This window comes from Miscanthus floridulus, chromosome 11 (assembly GCF_019320115.1).
Source record: "Miscanthus floridulus cultivar M001 chromosome 11, ASM1932011v1, whole genome shotgun sequence".
NCBI classification, from domain to species: Eukaryota; Viridiplantae; Streptophyta; class Magnoliopsida; order Poales; family Poaceae; genus Miscanthus; species Miscanthus floridulus.
Window position 1 is genome coordinate 98,084,634 of NC_089590.1, and position 18,423 is coordinate 98,103,056.

The 18,423-nt window shown below is 50.3% G+C and overlaps 2 protein-coding genes and 1 pseudogene across 2 annotated transcripts; 1 reads left to right on the top strand and 2 right to left on the bottom strand.

Moving 5' to 3' along the window:
* The first annotated feature begins 5,210 nt into the window (after positions 1-5,210).
* LOC136494153 (probable aspartyl protease At4g16563) lies at positions 5,211-6,995 on the top strand. The gene has a single exon (XM_066490311.1). The coding sequence runs from the start codon at positions 5,303-5,305 to the stop codon at positions 6,797-6,799; it is 1,497 nt and encodes a 498-aa protein (XP_066346408.1). The 5' UTR covers positions 5,211-5,302; the 3' UTR covers positions 6,800-6,995.
* Positions 6,996-13,311: 6,316 nt separating this feature from the next.
* Positions 13,312-14,312, bottom strand: LOC136494155 (NDR1/HIN1-like protein 2). The gene has a single exon (XM_066490314.1). The coding sequence runs from the start codon at positions 14,155-14,157 to the stop codon at positions 13,537-13,539; it is 621 nt and encodes a 206-aa protein (XP_066346411.1). The 5' UTR covers positions 14,158-14,312; the 3' UTR covers positions 13,312-13,536.
* Positions 14,313-17,387: 3,075 nt separating this feature from the next.
* LOC136492521 (U-box domain-containing protein 8-like) lies at positions 17,388-18,184 on the bottom strand (annotated as a pseudogene).
* Between the last annotated feature and the right edge of the window lie 239 nt (positions 18,185-18,423).

Consider the following 18,423-nt stretch of genomic DNA (forward strand, 5'->3'; position numbering starts at 1 on the left):
CCACCTTTGACAGCTGCATGATCTATTATCAAGGTCGACAGTATGCCTCTAGGTTTTCAGTTCCTTTGTAGTGCCTTGAATCTCAGCAGCGTTGTTGGGCCCCCTATGTATGGCATACTGTAAATTCCTACTCATGGCATGCAGCTCTTTGGTGACATGAGGCAAGATCTTGTCTCTCAGCTTAAGTGACAGTGACCTCCTAAGGTCTTGTTTCTCCATGATCATTTGCCTGATCCTATCCAACAGAGGAATTAAAGCCAAGGACTTCTCATTCCTAATCCAACTGTTGAAGGTCTCTGCTATGTTGTTAGTAACATAGTCACATTTGCTTGCATGAGAGAACTTCCATCTACTCCATATGTGCTTGTGGTTGTCCTCTATCTAGTTCATTGCCCTTGGTGAGGCTTGCTTCATGATGTTGTAATGGTGATCAAAGTGCCTCTGGTTGTAAGCTCTGCTTGCTGGCCACAAATGTTTCTTGAACACTACTCCTCTATACCTCTTGTTAAAATTCTTCACTAGATGCCTCATGCACTCTCTATGCTCTACTCCATTTGGGAAAACATATGTAACTCCCTTATCTATTCCTTTGCCTGCATCTGTGCATATGACCAAGCCTAGAGGAGTCCCAATTGCCACTTTAAGTTTCTCAAAAAACCATATCCAATTTTCAGCAGTTTCAGACTCAAAGACACCATATGCCACTGGAAAAAGCTAGTTGTGTCCATCCACAGCTGAAGCAGAAGCTAACTGCCCTCTCCACCTCCCAGTCAAAACTGTTGAGTCAACACCTAAGAAGGGTTTGCAGCCATTCAAAAAACCTTGAACAGAGCTCTTAAATGCAACAAACATCCTTGTGAACCTCCCCTTATTACCAGCCAGTATCCACTCAATGTCCACAATGCTACCAGGATTTGTCCTGTCCACCTCAGCCTTGAATCTAAAAACATCTTCAAAGTTGTCATCCCATTTTCCTTGAATTTGCTCTAGAGCCATTTGCAGTCCATCCCAGACAACATAATATGAAAGTTGGATGTTGTACTTGTTCTGCAAATCCTTCCTCAGTTTACCAGCTTGAATTGTTGGTTCATCCTTCAGGATGGTAATGGCCCTATCCCTCACCCAGGCATTGGTAGCTATGCAGTTCTTCTGACAAATAAAAGGAAGGCAAAGCATCAAACACATGTTGGGAAAAATAAGAACAAAAATGTAAGGAAATTTGAAAAAGAAATAAATTGACCTGCCAAGTCTTGCCATCTTGCAATTGAGAAGCATGTATCCTCCACTTGCACCTCTTCTTCTTGCTCTTGAATCCTTTGCGGTGCCCTCTATACCTTTTGGATTCACTGTAAGGAGCTACAATTTCAAACTCTTTTAGCATAGCATATTGTCTAATAGCCCTCTTAAAGGTGTCCCCATCCTCAAATGTGACACCACATTCTATAGTTGGGTTTTCTAAGTTAGTAACATGCTCATTGATCTCACAACCAGCATCATCATCAACATACAAATCATCATGAACAAGAGAGTCAGAGTCAGTATCCCCCTCTGATGCTTGTTGATCTTGCTGTTTTGGCATATAATGGCCCTCATCATTGACCCCAACATACTCCTCAACATCTTCTTCCCATGAAACATCATCATCAGCATGCTTCTTCTTGCTTCTTCCTTGAGCAGGTGTGGATTTCTCAGCTGAGTCATCAGAATTAGAAGAGTGAACACTGTCATCATCACTTTCTCCCCCACTAAGTGACTCCACATCGGCCTCACCTCCACCAGGCCCAACAATTTCAACAATCTGATTGTTCTGCCCATCATCATGACCAAGCAGAGGGGGCAGCAATGGGAGAGCAACAGATGCACTGGCCTCATTATCCAAATACACACTCTGACTATATGCAATAGGAATCATGTCATAAAAATTCACAAACAAAGGTAGCCGCCTTAGGTGCCAATAATTGTTAGTAGCATCCATCAAAGCTGCATCTGAGGTCAGATTGGTATAGCATTGGGTGTTCTTGTCGAAATATGTCAAATTGAAGCCTTGATTCTTCCCAATAGACACTTTGGTAGCTACATCCTTACTTAAATCAATCAGATTCAGAGTGTCCCTATCAACAATGAGCTGAAAATCTGCTGCATTGTGAGCCACATTTCTACCATCATCGCAAGCCTCATAGTAACATGGGACACGCACTGCTATGCGTAATGCAGAACTACTGTCCATCCTAAAACATGGACAAGAACAAAAAATCATGAAAACCCTAGCTTCGGATGCGCAAATCGACCCCCAAGTTCACTGCAACCCTGTTAACCAACCCCAGATCGAAAAGTGGAAGAGGATAAGAGTGCATACCCCTCAGGAACCCATGATAGATTCACTCCCTTGGACGGTGAATCTATGCTCGGGCGGAGCCGCTTCGATTTCGCCGACGAAGCCATCTTCATGCATCCATGGCACGCCGACTGTGGGGAAGAGACGGCGGTGTGGGAGGCAGGAGACATCGGCGTGGTTGGCTGGAGACGGCGGCGCTGCGGGAGACTAGAGACGGCGGCGTGGGTGGCTGGAGACGGCGGCGCTGCGGGAGACTGGAGACGCCGCCGGCTAGGGTTGGATAGAGCACAGGGTCTGGTTCGACCAAGTAGTGGTCCGGCTCGACCAACAGGGTCTGGTTCGACCAAGGGGCAACGCTGGTCATTTTGGAATGTTTCTCTCTCCCGATTGTTGTTTTTCTTATTTTAATGGAGACGGTGTCCACTGGCAAACATTCGCGATTTCATAATGGTACTCAGCAAAAGCAAGTGTTGGCGGTGTGTTGCAGCCAATTTGTTGTTTTCGCGATGTCCCACAGCAAAAATTGCCTTGCCAAAATGGTGAGGGCTCTGTTCAATCAAAAGATCCCGCTCATGAATGTAATTGAAACAAACAAAAGCCTGGCCAAAAGGAGATGGCTGCAAGCTACGATATCCAACATCCCTATGATTCGTCAGAAAGTCATCCGAAGGCATACGAACATCCCAGGAATCAACTGGCCCTTGTGGCATTGGGTGAAAGACAGCAAAAACAAGATCATTATTTCTCTAAGGAACATGCCCAACAACTACTCTGCGCATAAGCGGGCGCCCATCAACCATCATGCGCTGCGTGCCAGGAGGCAAGAAAGGTGTAGGATCAACAAAGCGAAAAAGCCATGGCGTGCTGCAAAGAGAGGGCAGTGGTTACTGTAGCACCAATTGGGGTTTTCTCCTCCCAGAAAACATGACAAAAAACGGAGGAATGGAGATGAAGGCGAGCACAGACTTGGCGTACTCACCAAAGGAGTCAAAGAAGGGTGCGCTCCTAGAGGCCGGAGGGGGAGATGAGGCACCGTCGATCACCGATGCCGTCACCTCGTCGTTGTCGCCGTCCAGGAACTCTAGAGTGGTGATACGCCAGGAGCGAGACCAAGAGATGACTACAGGGGAAGGCGGGTAAATTCCAGTAGAGTGAATAAAGTATTCACGCATGGATGCGAAGCGCCGGGCAGGAACACGGCAGGCATAGTTGTCGCGCCAAATTTATTACGATTGAAGACTGAGTTATGAACTGATTGGGGATTCAAAACTGGGACAGGTGCACGGCTCGTCACCGGAATGGCGTTTGCTCCGGTGAGCAATCCGGTCGTCGGCGGTGAAGGATTCCTCTTCTTTTTCCCACCGTGGACCATTGAGCTTCTTCCTCAGCAATCCACTGATGGAGTTCAGAGCGATAATTGGGACCCCCGCCATGCCAGAGGTTAAAGTAAACCTTGAAAAGAGCACACTCAAAGGAGCGGAGCTTATAAACGTGAAAACCAACCACCGGCGATGAAACAGAGTAGCGGAAAACTCTATCACCGAGTTTCAGGACATGAAAGTTTGCGGGCACACCTTCGATGACAGATTGAAGAAGAAAGGGAACTGAATTTTCAGATAACTTGAATTTGCAACGACCAAAAGAGACAACCATAAAAAATTCAGAGGAGGAGGGATCAAAGCTGACCGGCGAGCCATACTGACGACGAATCTCAGCTTCAACCACTCTCCCAGGTCGGAAGTTTTAGACCCCGAAGATCCATAACTCGAGCACGTTATCAATATCACCCCCTGAGGAGAGGTGAAGGTCGCCATCCAGCCAGGCGAGTAGAGAGGAGGGGATGCACACCGACCCCCAGCCAAGGGCCCGGCGAGCGGTGGTGGACGACGGGCCCGGAGAAAACACCGGCGTGTAGACCTTCACAATCGCCTCAACCATCACGATTTTTGCCTCGCAATGGTTGTTCGTTAATCCGTGTTCCTCGTCGTCTTTTCTCTGTGTGGCCACTTTATACCTTCTTGTTATAGGAAGTTTAAAACCACAAAACTGAAAAGCATTAAGAGGGAATCACATAGCTAAGATACGGAGTATGTCAGCAAATTTCAAATATTCTATGGTGCACAACTGAGATAATCAGGGTGATCAAAGGGGGTGAGAAACAATAAAGATCTTGTAAATCAGAAGCACCAAATAAGTAGTTACCTACAAGTCATGTTGCTGCAGCACATTGTTCTTCGAGAAAACTTAGCACACGCCTGGACTCTGTTGCATGAGTCGCCATCAGCAATATATCGTGATATACATTCCATCTTGCAATATGCAACCAAGACACTGTGCTAGTTCTAGCCACGATCGGTGTTTTGCATGATTGCAGTGTACAGTCAAGATGCACTTTCTCCTGATTTTTGACAAGTTCTGATGGTGCATGCATGCTGGCTGCTGACACGGGAGGGCCGGGCCCTTCTCCTTCCAGGCTTCGCCCTGATGGCTCGGCTTATAACCTATATTTTTCAGTTAATAAATAATATTTTTCTTTTATAATAAATCAGTCAACAGTACTTTAGTCATGGCTTATCAGCTAAGGGAACAGCTCACTTATCTCAGCATGAAGTCTGAACCCACCCCAAGCTTCCACACGGAGCGCGTCGTCGCGGAGACCCAGGTCCGGGTGAAGTGGTGACCTCAACGCGCCGCGCACGCGTCCTGCGTCCTGCCGCGCGCCCGTGACCCGGTGCAATCCATGGTCATTTTTAGTCATCATCAAGGACGGCCAAGCAGGAGACGGTGGCGGAGGAGGTGGGGCTCCACCGGCCACCGCCATGTCCACCAACCCAAGCAAGGCACATATACTCCCGTCCCATCGGCCATCGTAAAGAATCACAGACATATTAGCACGCGCTGCTCCTGGCAGCTGGTTTACTTAAAACCCAAACCCCTCGTCATCCAGCAGCAGCCAAGCCAGCCACCATGGCTCCACCACCTCTGCTTCCGCCTCTCCTCATCCTCCTCGTCATCGCGCCTCTCTTCCCCACCGCCGCGCCGACGGCCACGACGCTGCCGCTGTACCGCCACCTCCCTCACTTGGCCGAGGCCGGGCACCACCACCCGCTGTATCGCCTGGCCGCCGCGTCGCTGGCCCGCGCGTCGCACCTCAAGCGCCGGGGCCGCCCCGGCCACCACAGCCAGAAAGGATCATCAGGCGGCCGCCCGTCAACGTCAATACCAGCCACCGCCGGGCTGTACCCGCACTCCTACGGCGGCTACGCCTTCACGGCGTCGCTCGGCACGCCGCCGCAGCCGCTCCCCGTGCTGCTCGACACCGGCAGCCACCTCACGTGGGTGCCGTGCACCTCCAACTACGACTGCCGCAACTGTTCTTCCCCGTTCGCCGCCGCCGTGCCTGTCTTCCACCCCAAGAACTCCTCCTCCCGCCTCGTCGGCTGCCGCAACCCCTCCTGCCTGTGGGTCCACTCCGCCGAGCAACTCGCCAAATGCGGCGTCCCCTGCTCCCGCGGCGCCAACTGCACCCCCACCGCCACCGCCAGCAACGTCTGCCCGCCCTACGCCGTTGTCTATGGCTCCGGCTCCACCGCCGGGCTGCTCATCGCCGACACCCTGCGCGCGCCGGGCCGCGCCGTCCCGGGCTTCGTCCTCGGGTGCAGCCTCGTGTCCGTGCACCAGCCGCCGTCGGGCCTCGCGGGCTTCGGCCGCGGCGCGCCGTCCGTGCCCGCGCAGCTCGGGTTCCCCAAGTTCTCCTACTGCCTCCTGTCCCGCCGCTTCGACGACAACGCCGCCGTGAGCGGCTCGCTGGTCCTCGGCGGCGACAACGCCGGCGCCGACGGCATGCAGTACGTTCCCCTGGTTAAGAGCGCAGCGGGCGAGAAGCAGCCGTACGCCGTGTACTACTACCTGGCGCTGTCGGGCGTGACGGTGGGCGGGAAGGCGGTGCGGCTCCCGGCGCGGGCGTTCGCGGCCAACGCCGCGGGGTCCGGCGGCGCCATCGTAGACTCCGGCACCACGTTCACGTACCTCGACCCGACGGTGTTCCAGCCCGTGTCGGACGCGGTGGTGGCGGCGGTCGGCGGTCGGTACAAGCGGTCCAAGGACGTGGAGGACGGGCTGGGGCTGCACCCTTGCTTCGCGCTGCCGCAGGGCGCCAAGTCCATGGCGCTGCCGGAGCTGTCGCTCCACTTCAAGGGCGGCGCGGTCATGCAGCTCCCGCTCGAGAACTACTTCGTGGTCGCGGGGCGCGCCCCCGTGCCCGGCGCTGGCGCTGGCGCCGACGCCGCCGAGGCCATCTGCCTCGCCGTCGTCACCGACTTCGGAGGCTCCGGCGCTGGAGACGAGGGCGGCGGCCCGGCCATCATCCTTGGCAGCTTCCAGCAGCAGAACTACCTCGTGGAGTACGACCTGGAGAAAGAGAGGCTGGGGTTCCGCCGGCAGCCATGCGCGTCGTCGTCGTGAGCGACGTCGATCGGCATAGCAGGATCGGAGTGGAGGCTATTAATTACTCCAGTCCACGTACGTAGCGGCAAAGCTTAATGCAAGCTGTCTGCTTGCTCTTTTACTATCGTGCTTTGCGGATTGTACTGGTAATAAACTAAATTTACTATCGTGTAAGATTGGAAAAGAAAAAAAAATACTATCGTGTGTGCCTGCTCATTCATGTCATTTGGATGTGTTTAGAGTTTAGACGTTGATCATCATCATGGTATGTGAAGAAAAGACGAGCAAAAAGACGGATGATTTCCTTTTTCTTTAGGGATTGCTTTGGGAAGAGGGGAAGCATGTGCATCGATGCAGCTCATTAGAATTGTTCTACTCCACACTATTAGTAGTATTTTATTTTAATCCGTATTGTAGTATTTTTTTAGCATATTTCAGCATTTCTCTTGGACTAAAAACAAAAAAGCAAGCATGTGCCTGTGATATCGGCCATTGGCTTCTGGGCTGACGGGTGGAATGTTTGGTGGGCCACTGGGCCTACCTCTTGTCGCATACTTGCATGTGGTCGTGGGCAGGGCTACTTTTACTTCCCCTACCTACTGACAGTGGCGGCGTGAATGAGGGCATGTGTCATTGCTCGCCGTGTCGGCAGTGCAGTGCAGGGACCTGGGCGTCTTCGATGTGTACAATTAGGGTATTTATTTTTTTACCTTTTAAGAAGAATTTGTTTATTTACTTGTGCAATACCGGCCGGCAGTAAAAAAAACATTGAGAGAATTACAGGTATGGCCTTAAAAAACTGTGCTTTCCTTCTATAGCTCTTTTTTAAAAACTTTCATATAAGGCCGGAAATCGAAAATCTCTTACCTGACCTTCCGTCCAAATCTGTCAGCTTCTACCGTTACTTCTGCCCTATAAGCTACACAAAAAGTCCAGATTGCCCCTGCTTCCTTCTTACCTCCTGTTTCACGCTCGTGAAGTTTTCGCGTTTGTTCGGCCAAGAAAAAAAAGGTGGGGCGCGTGGTCGGTGGTGCATGGAGGACGGCCACGCCGATGGGGGGCTGCCCGGCGCCGGCGGACTCCTCTGCGTCGCCAGATCCGGGCGTCGCATTCCTATCCGCGGACCACATCTGCTCGAGCGGATGGCGAGCGTGCGGTGGTCACTGACCGGAGGTCGCCCCCCCAGCGTCGCAGGCGGCCGGCGGGCTGCTGCGGCGTCTTGGGCGGCGGTGCCGGCCTGTGCGACGGGCAGCCGCAGCGGCGCGGCACCAACACGGGGTCACGGCCCACCAGGAGCAGCTGATCTGCATGCGGCCCCGTCCGACCAGCATGTCAAGTTCAAATTAGTTTAACGAGTTTTATGCTATATAGGTTGGTTTATAGGCCCAGGTGGACAGTAGTTGTATTTTTTCTTCTAGATATAATAATAGAATTTGTAATTGTACTAGTGAATATGCTTTAAGTTATTCTTTTTACTGGGTTGTTTTTTATGTAAATCTATTTTTGTAAACTCGTCTTACTGGCGAGTAATTTCTTCCACCCAGAAAACAAAATTTCAAAGTTATTTATTTATGCAATGTAATTGAGCAGGTCCAGGGTATAATTTTGAAAAATATATTAAAAACTAAAAAAAAATTCAACAGTTGGCACACTGAAACCATATGTACTATTACGTGTGACCTTATTTACACAATATTACTCTCAATCTAAAACAGACAAACTAAACTCTGTATTTTTTTGTGATGGGTAAAATGGTCATTTTACCACTCATTTAACAACGTTAAGTGGTTGAATTGGACGGAAGGTCATACATGTAAGAGATTTTTGATTTCGGGCCTTATAGGTAAATTCAAAAAAAAAATAACCATAGAAGAAAGGCACAGTTTTTTTTAGGCCATACAAGTAATTCCCTCGAAAACATTTGTACTCGTAAAACCAGTGCTAGGAGTACATTCTACTGTTCTGGGCTCGGCTTTCTGTTTGTACCTCGTTTTCCATCAGGCCCAACAACACGCAGTGGGCCTCGCATTGACTGGCCCACTACTCCATAGCGACAGAGAGGGAAGCTGATACGCAATACGCAATCTCAAAAGACGCGGACGGGGAAGGCCCAAACGAACATGGGCTGATGGGCCATGCGCGTCTACTTTGTTTCCTTCCTTGTTCGGCTCTTTCCTTAGAGGCTTGTTTGGAAACATTGCAATTGCAATTTCCTAAAAAAGGCTTGTTTGGAAACATAGCTCTTTCGTTGCAACCACCGCAGCTGGAACATAGCAGAAGCTCTATCCTAAAAGGCTTGTTTGGAAACATTGCAATTTCCTTCGATGCATATGTATTGGAAGATGGAAAAGATTAAGGTAAAAAAGATTAGTTTATTTCCAGGGCCGGCCCTGAGGCGGACAAGCGGGGCCATCGCCCTGGGCCCCCGATTCCAAGGGGCCCCACTCCAAGTATGTACACTGTAGGTATATGACCTGTCAACTGTCAAGGCCCCACTGGCCCAGCAGCATCCGGCGGTGATGGAATTGACTGCTGTAGCACTCAAGTTTGATGATTCCTTGCTGGCTAGCTCGTGCTCGCTTGAAGGTAAGGTAGCAGTAGCTTGAAGGTAATTTAAGAATTGTTTTTTATGAATATTGTTTTTCAAATAAAATTAAGTGTTTGTCAGTAATATTTCATACGTATTTAGGGGAATTAGGGCCTATTTGGCCCGCGCCTACGCGCCCCGAGCCACAACAAGGGCAGCACCAAAAGTGCGGCGTATGATTTCGTCGCCGAACTTTTGGCAAGCTCACACGAACCAAACGCACGTCAAAATTGTGGTGCGGAAGGTGCAGCGCAGTGCGCAGACGTAAACCAAACACGTCCTTACATACAGTATTGTGACTAGCATGTGCTTAGAAGGACCCCTTTTTTTTTTTTTTTTGTTTCGCCCCGGGCCGGCCAGCCCTGTTTATTTTCCACCTCACCAAAAACTCAGAACGCATAGGATGATCTCGTGGGGTTCGTTTTCTTCGAGAGAGAATTATGTATTTGGCACTGAAACAAATCAGTCTTCCGTATTTGACAATAAAAAATTTGAACTTTCTTATTTGGCATCAAGTTGAAATTTCCTTACCTAGATAGCACTGCCGTCCATTTGAGCCAACAACGACGTCAACTGGCTAATGAAATGACATGAATGCCCTTCCCACACGCACGCACGTGTCGCTGAGCGCCTGAGCCACCGCGTGCTCAGTGCCCTGCCCAGGTGTTAGCTTGATGACGTCATCATGACGTCATGCCTATGTCATATACTTCCCTTTTCCTCTTGAAAATAAAACCAAAAGTACATAAATACCTTTCACTTGCTAATGGAGAAGAAGCAGACGACGAGTGCCGTGACGCCGGCGAGGAGTTCATTCCAAGAGGATGCCAAGAGGAGCCGATCACTATTCACTAGCCAAGCTGTTCATGAAGATTCTTTGCATCAAACAAGACCCTGGCAAACGAGGTTTGCGATGAGCCGTCGTCCTGCATCGCTGCTATTGCTTCATTCTTGAGTGCTGCCGCTCGGACCCTGATGCGCCTGCCCTCCTCAGATTCCATCGCCAGCCTCACCTTGGCCTCCACCTCCTCGGATTTGAAGAAGCCCGTCGTGTACCCCTCCATCTCCACCCCAACGCCCATGCCCTCGGTCACGAACACCTTATTCATCAGCTGCTCCGCGTAGAACGGCCAGCACAGCATCGCCCCCCCCCCCCCCCCCCGTGATGGCTTCCAGCGTCGAGTTGCATCCGCAGTGCGTCACGAACGCGCCCGTCGACGGGTGGGGCAGTACTTCAACCTGCGGTGCCCATGACCGCACGACGAGGCCCCGGTCCTTGGTCCACTCCAAGAACCCCTCTGCAAACAGCGTGTCGAGACTCTCCAAATCGCCGTCGTCGGTGCCGGCCGGCGGCGTCCGCACAGCCCACAGGAACCGCTGCCCAGACCTATCAAGGCCAGCGGCGATGTCTCGTAGCTGCTCAGCCGAGTGCGCGCATCTGCTTCCGAAGCAGAGGAACACGACGCTCTTCTCTGGCTGCGCGTCGAGCCACGCGAGGCACTCGTGCCGCCGCCTCTCCGCCGCGCGCTCTTGGTCCGCTTCTGCGGCGCTCGTGCCGTCGCCGCCGATGACCAGCGGCCCCACGCAGTAGACCGGGGCCAGCACGTACTCCCCGCCGGCGTTAGCAAGTGCTCCGCTTGCTTGCTTTCGTCTTCTTGGCCCTGGTGACGAGGGTGGGGAAAGGTATTTATGTATTTTTGGTTTTATTTTTAAGAGGAAAAGATAAGTATATGACATAGGCACGACGTCATGATGATGTCATCAAGCTAACACCTGCGCAGGGCACTGAGAGCACGCGGCGGCTCAGGCGCTCAGCGACACGTGCGTGCGTGCGGGAAGGGCATTCATGTCATTTCATTGTTGGCTCAAATGGACGACAGTGCTATCTAGGTAAGGAAATTTTAACTTGGTGCCAAATAAGAAAGTTCAAATTTTTTAGTGCCAAATACAGAAGACTAATTTGTTTCAGTGCCAAATACATAATTCTCCCTTTCTTCAATTCGTATATGGATCTAGGCCCTTGTTTAGTTACTCCAGAATCAAACTTTGGCACTATGCAAAAAGAAGATTCTCCGTCACATTAAACTTGTGGTACATGCATGGAGTACTAAATGTTGACGAAATAAAAAACTAATTGCACAGTTTGATTGTACTTTGCGAGACAAACACTTTGAGCCTAATTAATCAACGATTGGATAATTATTACTAAATACAAATAAAATGTTACAGTGCGCTACAGTGCCCTTAGATTTTTGACGGCGCCAACTTTGATGGCAACTAAACGCGCCCTAGGACTAGTGGAGGGATTAAGTTTGTCCAGCCAAACAGTGTCTAACGAGCGAGTAATTAGTCTATATTTTAATACTTCATGCATATGTCTAAACATTTGATGAGACAACGACTAAAGTTTAGGAGAAAAAACCAAACACCTCCTGACACTAGATGACGACCGACTCTATGTGCACGTGGCCCACGGCGTCCTTGTCCTTGGATGTTTAGGGGCCGTTTGGATAATGGGAAAATCAAAGGAAAAGCATAGGAATTCACATTCCTATGGAACGGCACCAAATTTGCTGTTTGGAACAAGGGAATCACTCAACCCTTTCCTCCGGAATCATGTAGCCAGATGCTCATTTCACAGGAAAACAAAATCCACTGCTACCTCTGGTTTTGTCTCCGCCGCGGAAGTCTGAGGCAGCAGCCAGCAACGTTGGATGCTGATCGGCTTTGCTTGCCACTTTGGCAAGACTGATTGAAGAGGGCCCACATACAACTACCAAATTAGTTCTAATTTATCCTCGTTACTGTATTTTTTATTCCTACATTCCAAACACCTCTTCTTATATTTTCCTATGTTTTTCCGCTCCTCTGTTTTACCACTTTATTCCTAACTTTTTTCTACGTTTTCTCATATTCCTCTGTTTGGTATTTCTTCGTTCCAAACATGCCAAAGCACCAGCCACCAGGGCACAAGCTATTCGCTGTCCACGATCCACCATTGTCTTGTCGTTTTGAGCTCGTCATGGTTCCTGCATTGTTCTTTGCATTCAGTCATGAGCAGGACAGACAGGACCGTAGAACCCAACCACCGGTAGATATTTTTGGTCACCTGCACTGCACCTAAAAGCTATGCTCACAAAAAAATGAAAGAAATTGAAATAACTTTCAGTTGAACCCGATCATCAGACGCACGGGCAGGCTTGCAGTTGAAGCGTGCGAACTTGAGAATATGCGGACCTGATTCCCGCCCCGTTCGCCGTACTTTTTCAGCTAACCAACAATATTTTTCTCTCACAACAAATCAGTTAACAGTACTTTCAGCCATGAGTTATCCACCCAAGCGAACAGGCCATCCGTCAACGGGTGTGACAACTGTTTTGTGTTGTGACAGAGATGCACACACACCAAGCAAAGGAAGAAACCAAACCAAGCGCAATTGGATCACGTCGTAGAAAGGTTGGGGATAAATGGAATTGGCCAATAGCGTAGACACTAGAAGAACAAGAAGAAGTAAAGTGCGCTGCTGTTTTCAGGGGGCAGAAAGGTCGCAAGCTTTCCGCGTGCAATATCTACTCTCTCGACCCGTGACTTGGTGGAGCACGTCACGTCGCGCCTGCGCGGGTGCGCCAAACAACAGCTAGCACCTAGCACCAATGTTTCGTGACGATGATCCATTAGCGAATTTTTTGGGATTGGAACATGATAGCGAGGATCGCAACTGAACATGAACCGATTCGAATGGCAAGACTTCAGGAACAGAGCAGAGCAATCGTCTGAATTCCGGGGGGCATCAAAGGATCACGATATTCGGCGGCCCAGTAGTAACTTTTTCTAGTATGTAAAACTGAAAGAGAAAGCAATTGCAAGATGAAGCAGATAATAGTGTATACTAACAGCAAGTACTCGTACGAATAAAGATGCAAAACAAGTCCGAATCATAATGTATGCATAGGGGAGCATCTAAGCAGTATATATATATAATCTAATAAAGCAAGCAGCCGGCGATGTACAGCGGAACAATCGACATCGAAATCGACCGAGAGAATCAACGAAAGAAAGAATAAATCCGCAGAAAAAAGCAGCATCAGCTGGTAATATTATCTACTACTAGTATCTCTAGCAAATCCCACCAGCAGATCGACACCGAAACCGAAACCGAGGACCAAAATCAGAACCAGACTTTGCAATCCGTGGGCTGGAACGGCGATGCGTTGGCGGCACCAGGGGCGGGGACGGAGAGCTTGCAGGTGATCTTGGCCTTGGGCCCGCGGACCTTGAACGACCAGACCTTGACCCTGAGCTTGGCGTTGAGATCCACGTTGACGGCGAAGTTGCCCGCGGACTGCTCCTGCCTGAACTCGGCGGCGGTGACGTCGCCCTGGAGGGGCTGCGAGCCGCGGAACTCCGGGGACAGCTTCGTGGACGCCTCCGTGCCCTGGTAGAAGGCGTCGAGCGGCGCGTAGCCGAAGCGCTGGTCCTTGTAGAAGGCGAGGGACTGGACGTCGTCGTAGTAGAGACCGACACGCGTGTTGGGGTTGCGCACCGTCATGGTCACGTTGAGGTCGTAGGCGAGCGTGGAGGACGGGGAGAGGGAGAACTGGGCGAGGGAGGCGGAGTCGACGGTCGCCGCGATCATGTGCGGCTTGAAGATGAGGTAGAGGATGAGGAGGAGGATGCCGAGCGCCACGGCGAGCGAGACGAGGATGCTGCAGAGGCAGCTGAAGAGCCCGCACGCTAGGCACTTGCAGGGGCAGCACAGGCACGAGACGGCGCGGCTCGCGGAGCCCATGGTTGTGGTCGCGGTCGCCGGATTTTGGTGAGATCCCCCCTCTCCGCTTGTGCTGCGGGCTTGGATTGGGTTCCGATGGATGGAATTGAAGACGCAGGACGGCGGTGCGGTGGATTGGATTTGGTGGGGAAGGTTCGTGCGGGGGTGGCTGGTTTATATGGAAGCCTGGAAGGGGAGGGGACCCGACCCGGCGCTGGAAGTGGAAGGAACGGCGACGCGGTTGTGTAAGCGCGTGGTGGAGTTGGAAGAGATGGCGAGGTGGGGTTAATTTGGGGGTGGTGGTTGGTTTGGCCAGGTCGTCGTGCTGCCTGCCTGCTGGGCTCCCAGCTCCCTCCCTCCCTCCCCTTGCCCCTTGGTTGCAAATGCAAAGTGGAAGGCGCGGCGAAGTGGCTGGCGGCCGGTGATGGGGAGACGAGGAGGCGCCGCTAGCACATGTCGGATATGCCCCCGGCGAGGAGAGGGAGTTGTAGCCGTTGTGCCTTTGGGTGGGTCGCTTTGGCGTAGCGCCTGATTGGTTTGACCGTTTGCAGCGCAACGGCCACGACCCAATTTTTTTTTTATAATTTAACTCCTTTTTCGAAAAAAAAATTCGCTTGGCCATATGAGACACGTAAATTCATCTTCACTCTCGGGCGGCGTCCGAGGTAACACGTATCGGTGCCACAGATCTTGGCTTCGAGGTATCTGGCCGAGCACAGCAGAGCATCCTAGGTGGCGTTAACGTGACCGGTACTTCGGTGCCAGAATATATGGCGCCGACCTCGGGCACGTGCGGCCATGCCATTGCTATCTCTGCTTTACCGCGCATCGAGAACACACACTAGCAGTCTGTGACGCCGAGCCCGGCGCCAAGATCTTTGGCACTGACCTCGACGCCATATATTCTAGCACCAACGGCCACATCCAGACCACCTAGGATGCTCTGCTGTGCTCAGCACCTCGGAGTCTAAGATATGTGACGCCGACCCCTATGATACAAAGATGAGTTTACGTCTCCCACAAAGCTAAACATAAATTTTCTTTAAAAAAGATTAAATTGTAAAAAATTGGACAGGTACAATCTAATCCCATCCCATCCCATCCCACACGGTCAGGACTCAGGGCCCGCCCTGCCTTGTCTTCTGCCATCCGTTCCGCGTGATTTCCACCTTCCACGTGCGAGTGGACAATGGCCTGGAAAATACACTCCTTCGTCCCTTAAAAAATATCATTCTAGATTTAGATTCAAAGTAACTTTTTTTTAAGGTTCATCAGATTTATAAAATATATTATCAATATTTGCATCTCAAATAGGTTTCTTACGCCTTATATTCCATGATTTATCTTATCTATCTACGATACCTATTACACATTATAAATGTTGGTTTTTTATACTGCCAAACCTATCATCTTTTAATGATATATATATATATATATATATATATATATATATATATATATATACTCTCTTTCCATAAAAAATAGTTGTGGGATTTGTGCAAGTAAAGCTAGCTTACCTTTGATCAAAGTTTATACCGAATACATCAACATTTATGTCTTTAACTAGGTCTACTATAAGAATATATTTCATAATTAATTGAGTGATACTTATTTTGTATCATAAATGTTAGTAGGATTTTTTATATAACTTTGATCAAACTTCGAATCATTTGACTAATTGAAAAGTGAAAACTGCATTATTTGAAAAATAAGAATGGCACTTTTTCAACAATAATTAAAAGGTGAAGACTCAATCGCTTAGCTAATATCGCAAAGTTATTAGCACCTTTTTAATCCAAGTAAAGAATATCGATTTTTAATGATTTTGATGGCAATCAACTATTTTCGAATTGGTTCACATCACAGCACGCCGGCTCGTCCATCGTTCCAGGGGTGGCGTGCGGCGCCATTCCGTTTCAAGAGCCACCAAGTCACCCCCATCGCTCCATTCTCTTGCTTCGCCCGCTTGTGCAGCGAGCCGTTGCAGGTCAAATCCTGCAGCCCTGCTGACAATCCACGGCAGAAATAAACAACAAAAACGGCCTATTGCTTTCTGATGCCGTTTGTGCTTGACAACTTCCCTCAATTCACTCAAGGACACGTCGCCCGCGTGTCGCTCTCATCAGAGTGTCTTGGATTTTTTACTCTTGTTAGTTCTAGACTGATAAGTTTGGCTGTTTTTTTTTGAGAAAAATACTGTACCATACTATTTCAGATCGATTGATTTGTCGCGTAAAGACGCGTGACGACTAGCCAAGTCTGTCCGCAAGCTACCGCTACCACTACTCCATTCATGGCCCGGGCCTACGTGCGTACCCGCATCCTATACTCTTAGTGCCCCTGCGTTGTCACAGGAAAACTAAATTTTGTATTAAAAACATATGGATTGCATGATAACATAATAATACTATGAAATTAAATACCAACGTTAAAGTGACATTTAATCTAAAAGGCAAAGTTTATGAAATTAGTATAGTTACGGAAAGCGCGACGTCGCAGGCTCACAGACTCTACTGTATAGACCTTTTCATAATACGACTAAGATAATATTTTATATCGATAGAAAGAAATCCACATCTTCGTACCATCATCATAGCAAAAATTAAGCATGCGTTATAACAAAAAATAATTCAACAGACATGCATGTACCTGGTCTGTGGCCCTCACCTGTCCTTGATGCACAGAGCATGCACTCGTACCTGGCACCCGAATACAAATTAGGAAGTAGAAATTCAGAAACACAATCCACATTAATTAACCATGAGCAATCTGAATGGGGCCTTGTTTAGATGCCATCCAAATTCCAAATTTTTTCACTTTCTCTCTGTCACATCAATTTTTAGCCGCTTGCATGGAGTATTAAATGTAGGTAAAAAAAATAAATAATTACACAGTTTAGTTAGAAATCACGAGATGAATCTTTTGAGCCTAGTTGGTCCACGATTGGATAATATTTGCCAAATAAGATGAAAGTGGTACTATTCATCGGGTTCAAAAAAATTTACAAAGTGAACCAGGCCTGAAAAAGAAAAACGGTAAGTGGCTGAATGACATACCTGATCCAGTCCTACTATCTCATTTGCAAGTGATTTGGATCCTAACCTTACATGCTGGTGGTGCCGGTTTCTCAAGGTGTCGCTCACTGGAGCCCAACAACCTTAGAAGAAAACACAAGAAATATATAGGGACAATTGTGTGTTGGACATCCAAAGTGATGATCCTTTGCTGTCAGATATCCACTTTGGAGCATTTTACAAGAAAACACTCTGGTTCGGTGAAATTAGGCCAAAGGACACCGTGGACCAGTTGCAGCAGCCGGTCGAGGAGAGAGAGAACAACCGTGAAATGACATTCTTGCCCCTGACGCTTTCTTCTTCCTCTCTCCCTTTCTTTTTTTTTATGTTTCCTGTCCCCGCCACCCTCTCCGCCTCTCGTACGACGGCACGCGCGGAGCCGTCGGCGGCGAAGTCCACGAGCACGGGCGTTGCGCCCTCGCGCACCGCGCGGCGGCGGTTCTCCAACAGCTTGCAGAGCTCGAAGAGCGCCGTGGCCACGAGCCCCACGCGCGTGTCGTCGCCGTCCAGGCTGAGGTGCAGGGGTGCCCGGGCCGCTGCCTCGCCCCCGGCCTCCACGTGCCGCAGTAGCACCGCCGTGTTGCCAGACTCCAGCACCTCCCTCCGCCCGTCGACGCCGGACTTGGCCAGCCTCAGCAGCGCTGGCACCGGCGACGCGGACCGAGCCGGCGCCGCCGGCATCGCTTCTTGCCTCGCATGCGCCCCTCCATCAGCAGGGACAGGAGCCACCGCCACAGCAGCCGCGGGAAGCGAGACGGTGGCTATGAGGCAGCGCAGCGCGTGGTTCAGGATGAGCGACGGGCAGGGCGGCAGCAGAAGGTTGGTGACGGGGCAGGTGAGGTGCCCCCCCCCCCCCCGTCGAGCCACTGCTGGATGCTGCGACGCTCGAAGGTGTGGCCGGAGGGGAGGATGACGGGGTCTGTCATGACCTCTAGCGTGATGGGGCATAGGAAATCGTCCGGCCACGCCTCCATTCTTGAGCAGCATGATCCGTGGCGCCGGCGTGTTCACGTGAAAAGGGGGTGAGCGGAATGGGAAGCGTGTGGGACTTAGTCCTAGAGGAAGCCGAAGACGACAACGACTACTTCGCAGGCCCGTCCTGCGCCGGCGGGTGCGGGAGGCGGAGAGGGTGGCGGGGATAGTAAACAGAAAAAAGAGAAAGGGAGAGAGGAAGAAGAAAGCGACAAGGGCAAGGGTGTCATTTCACCGTTGT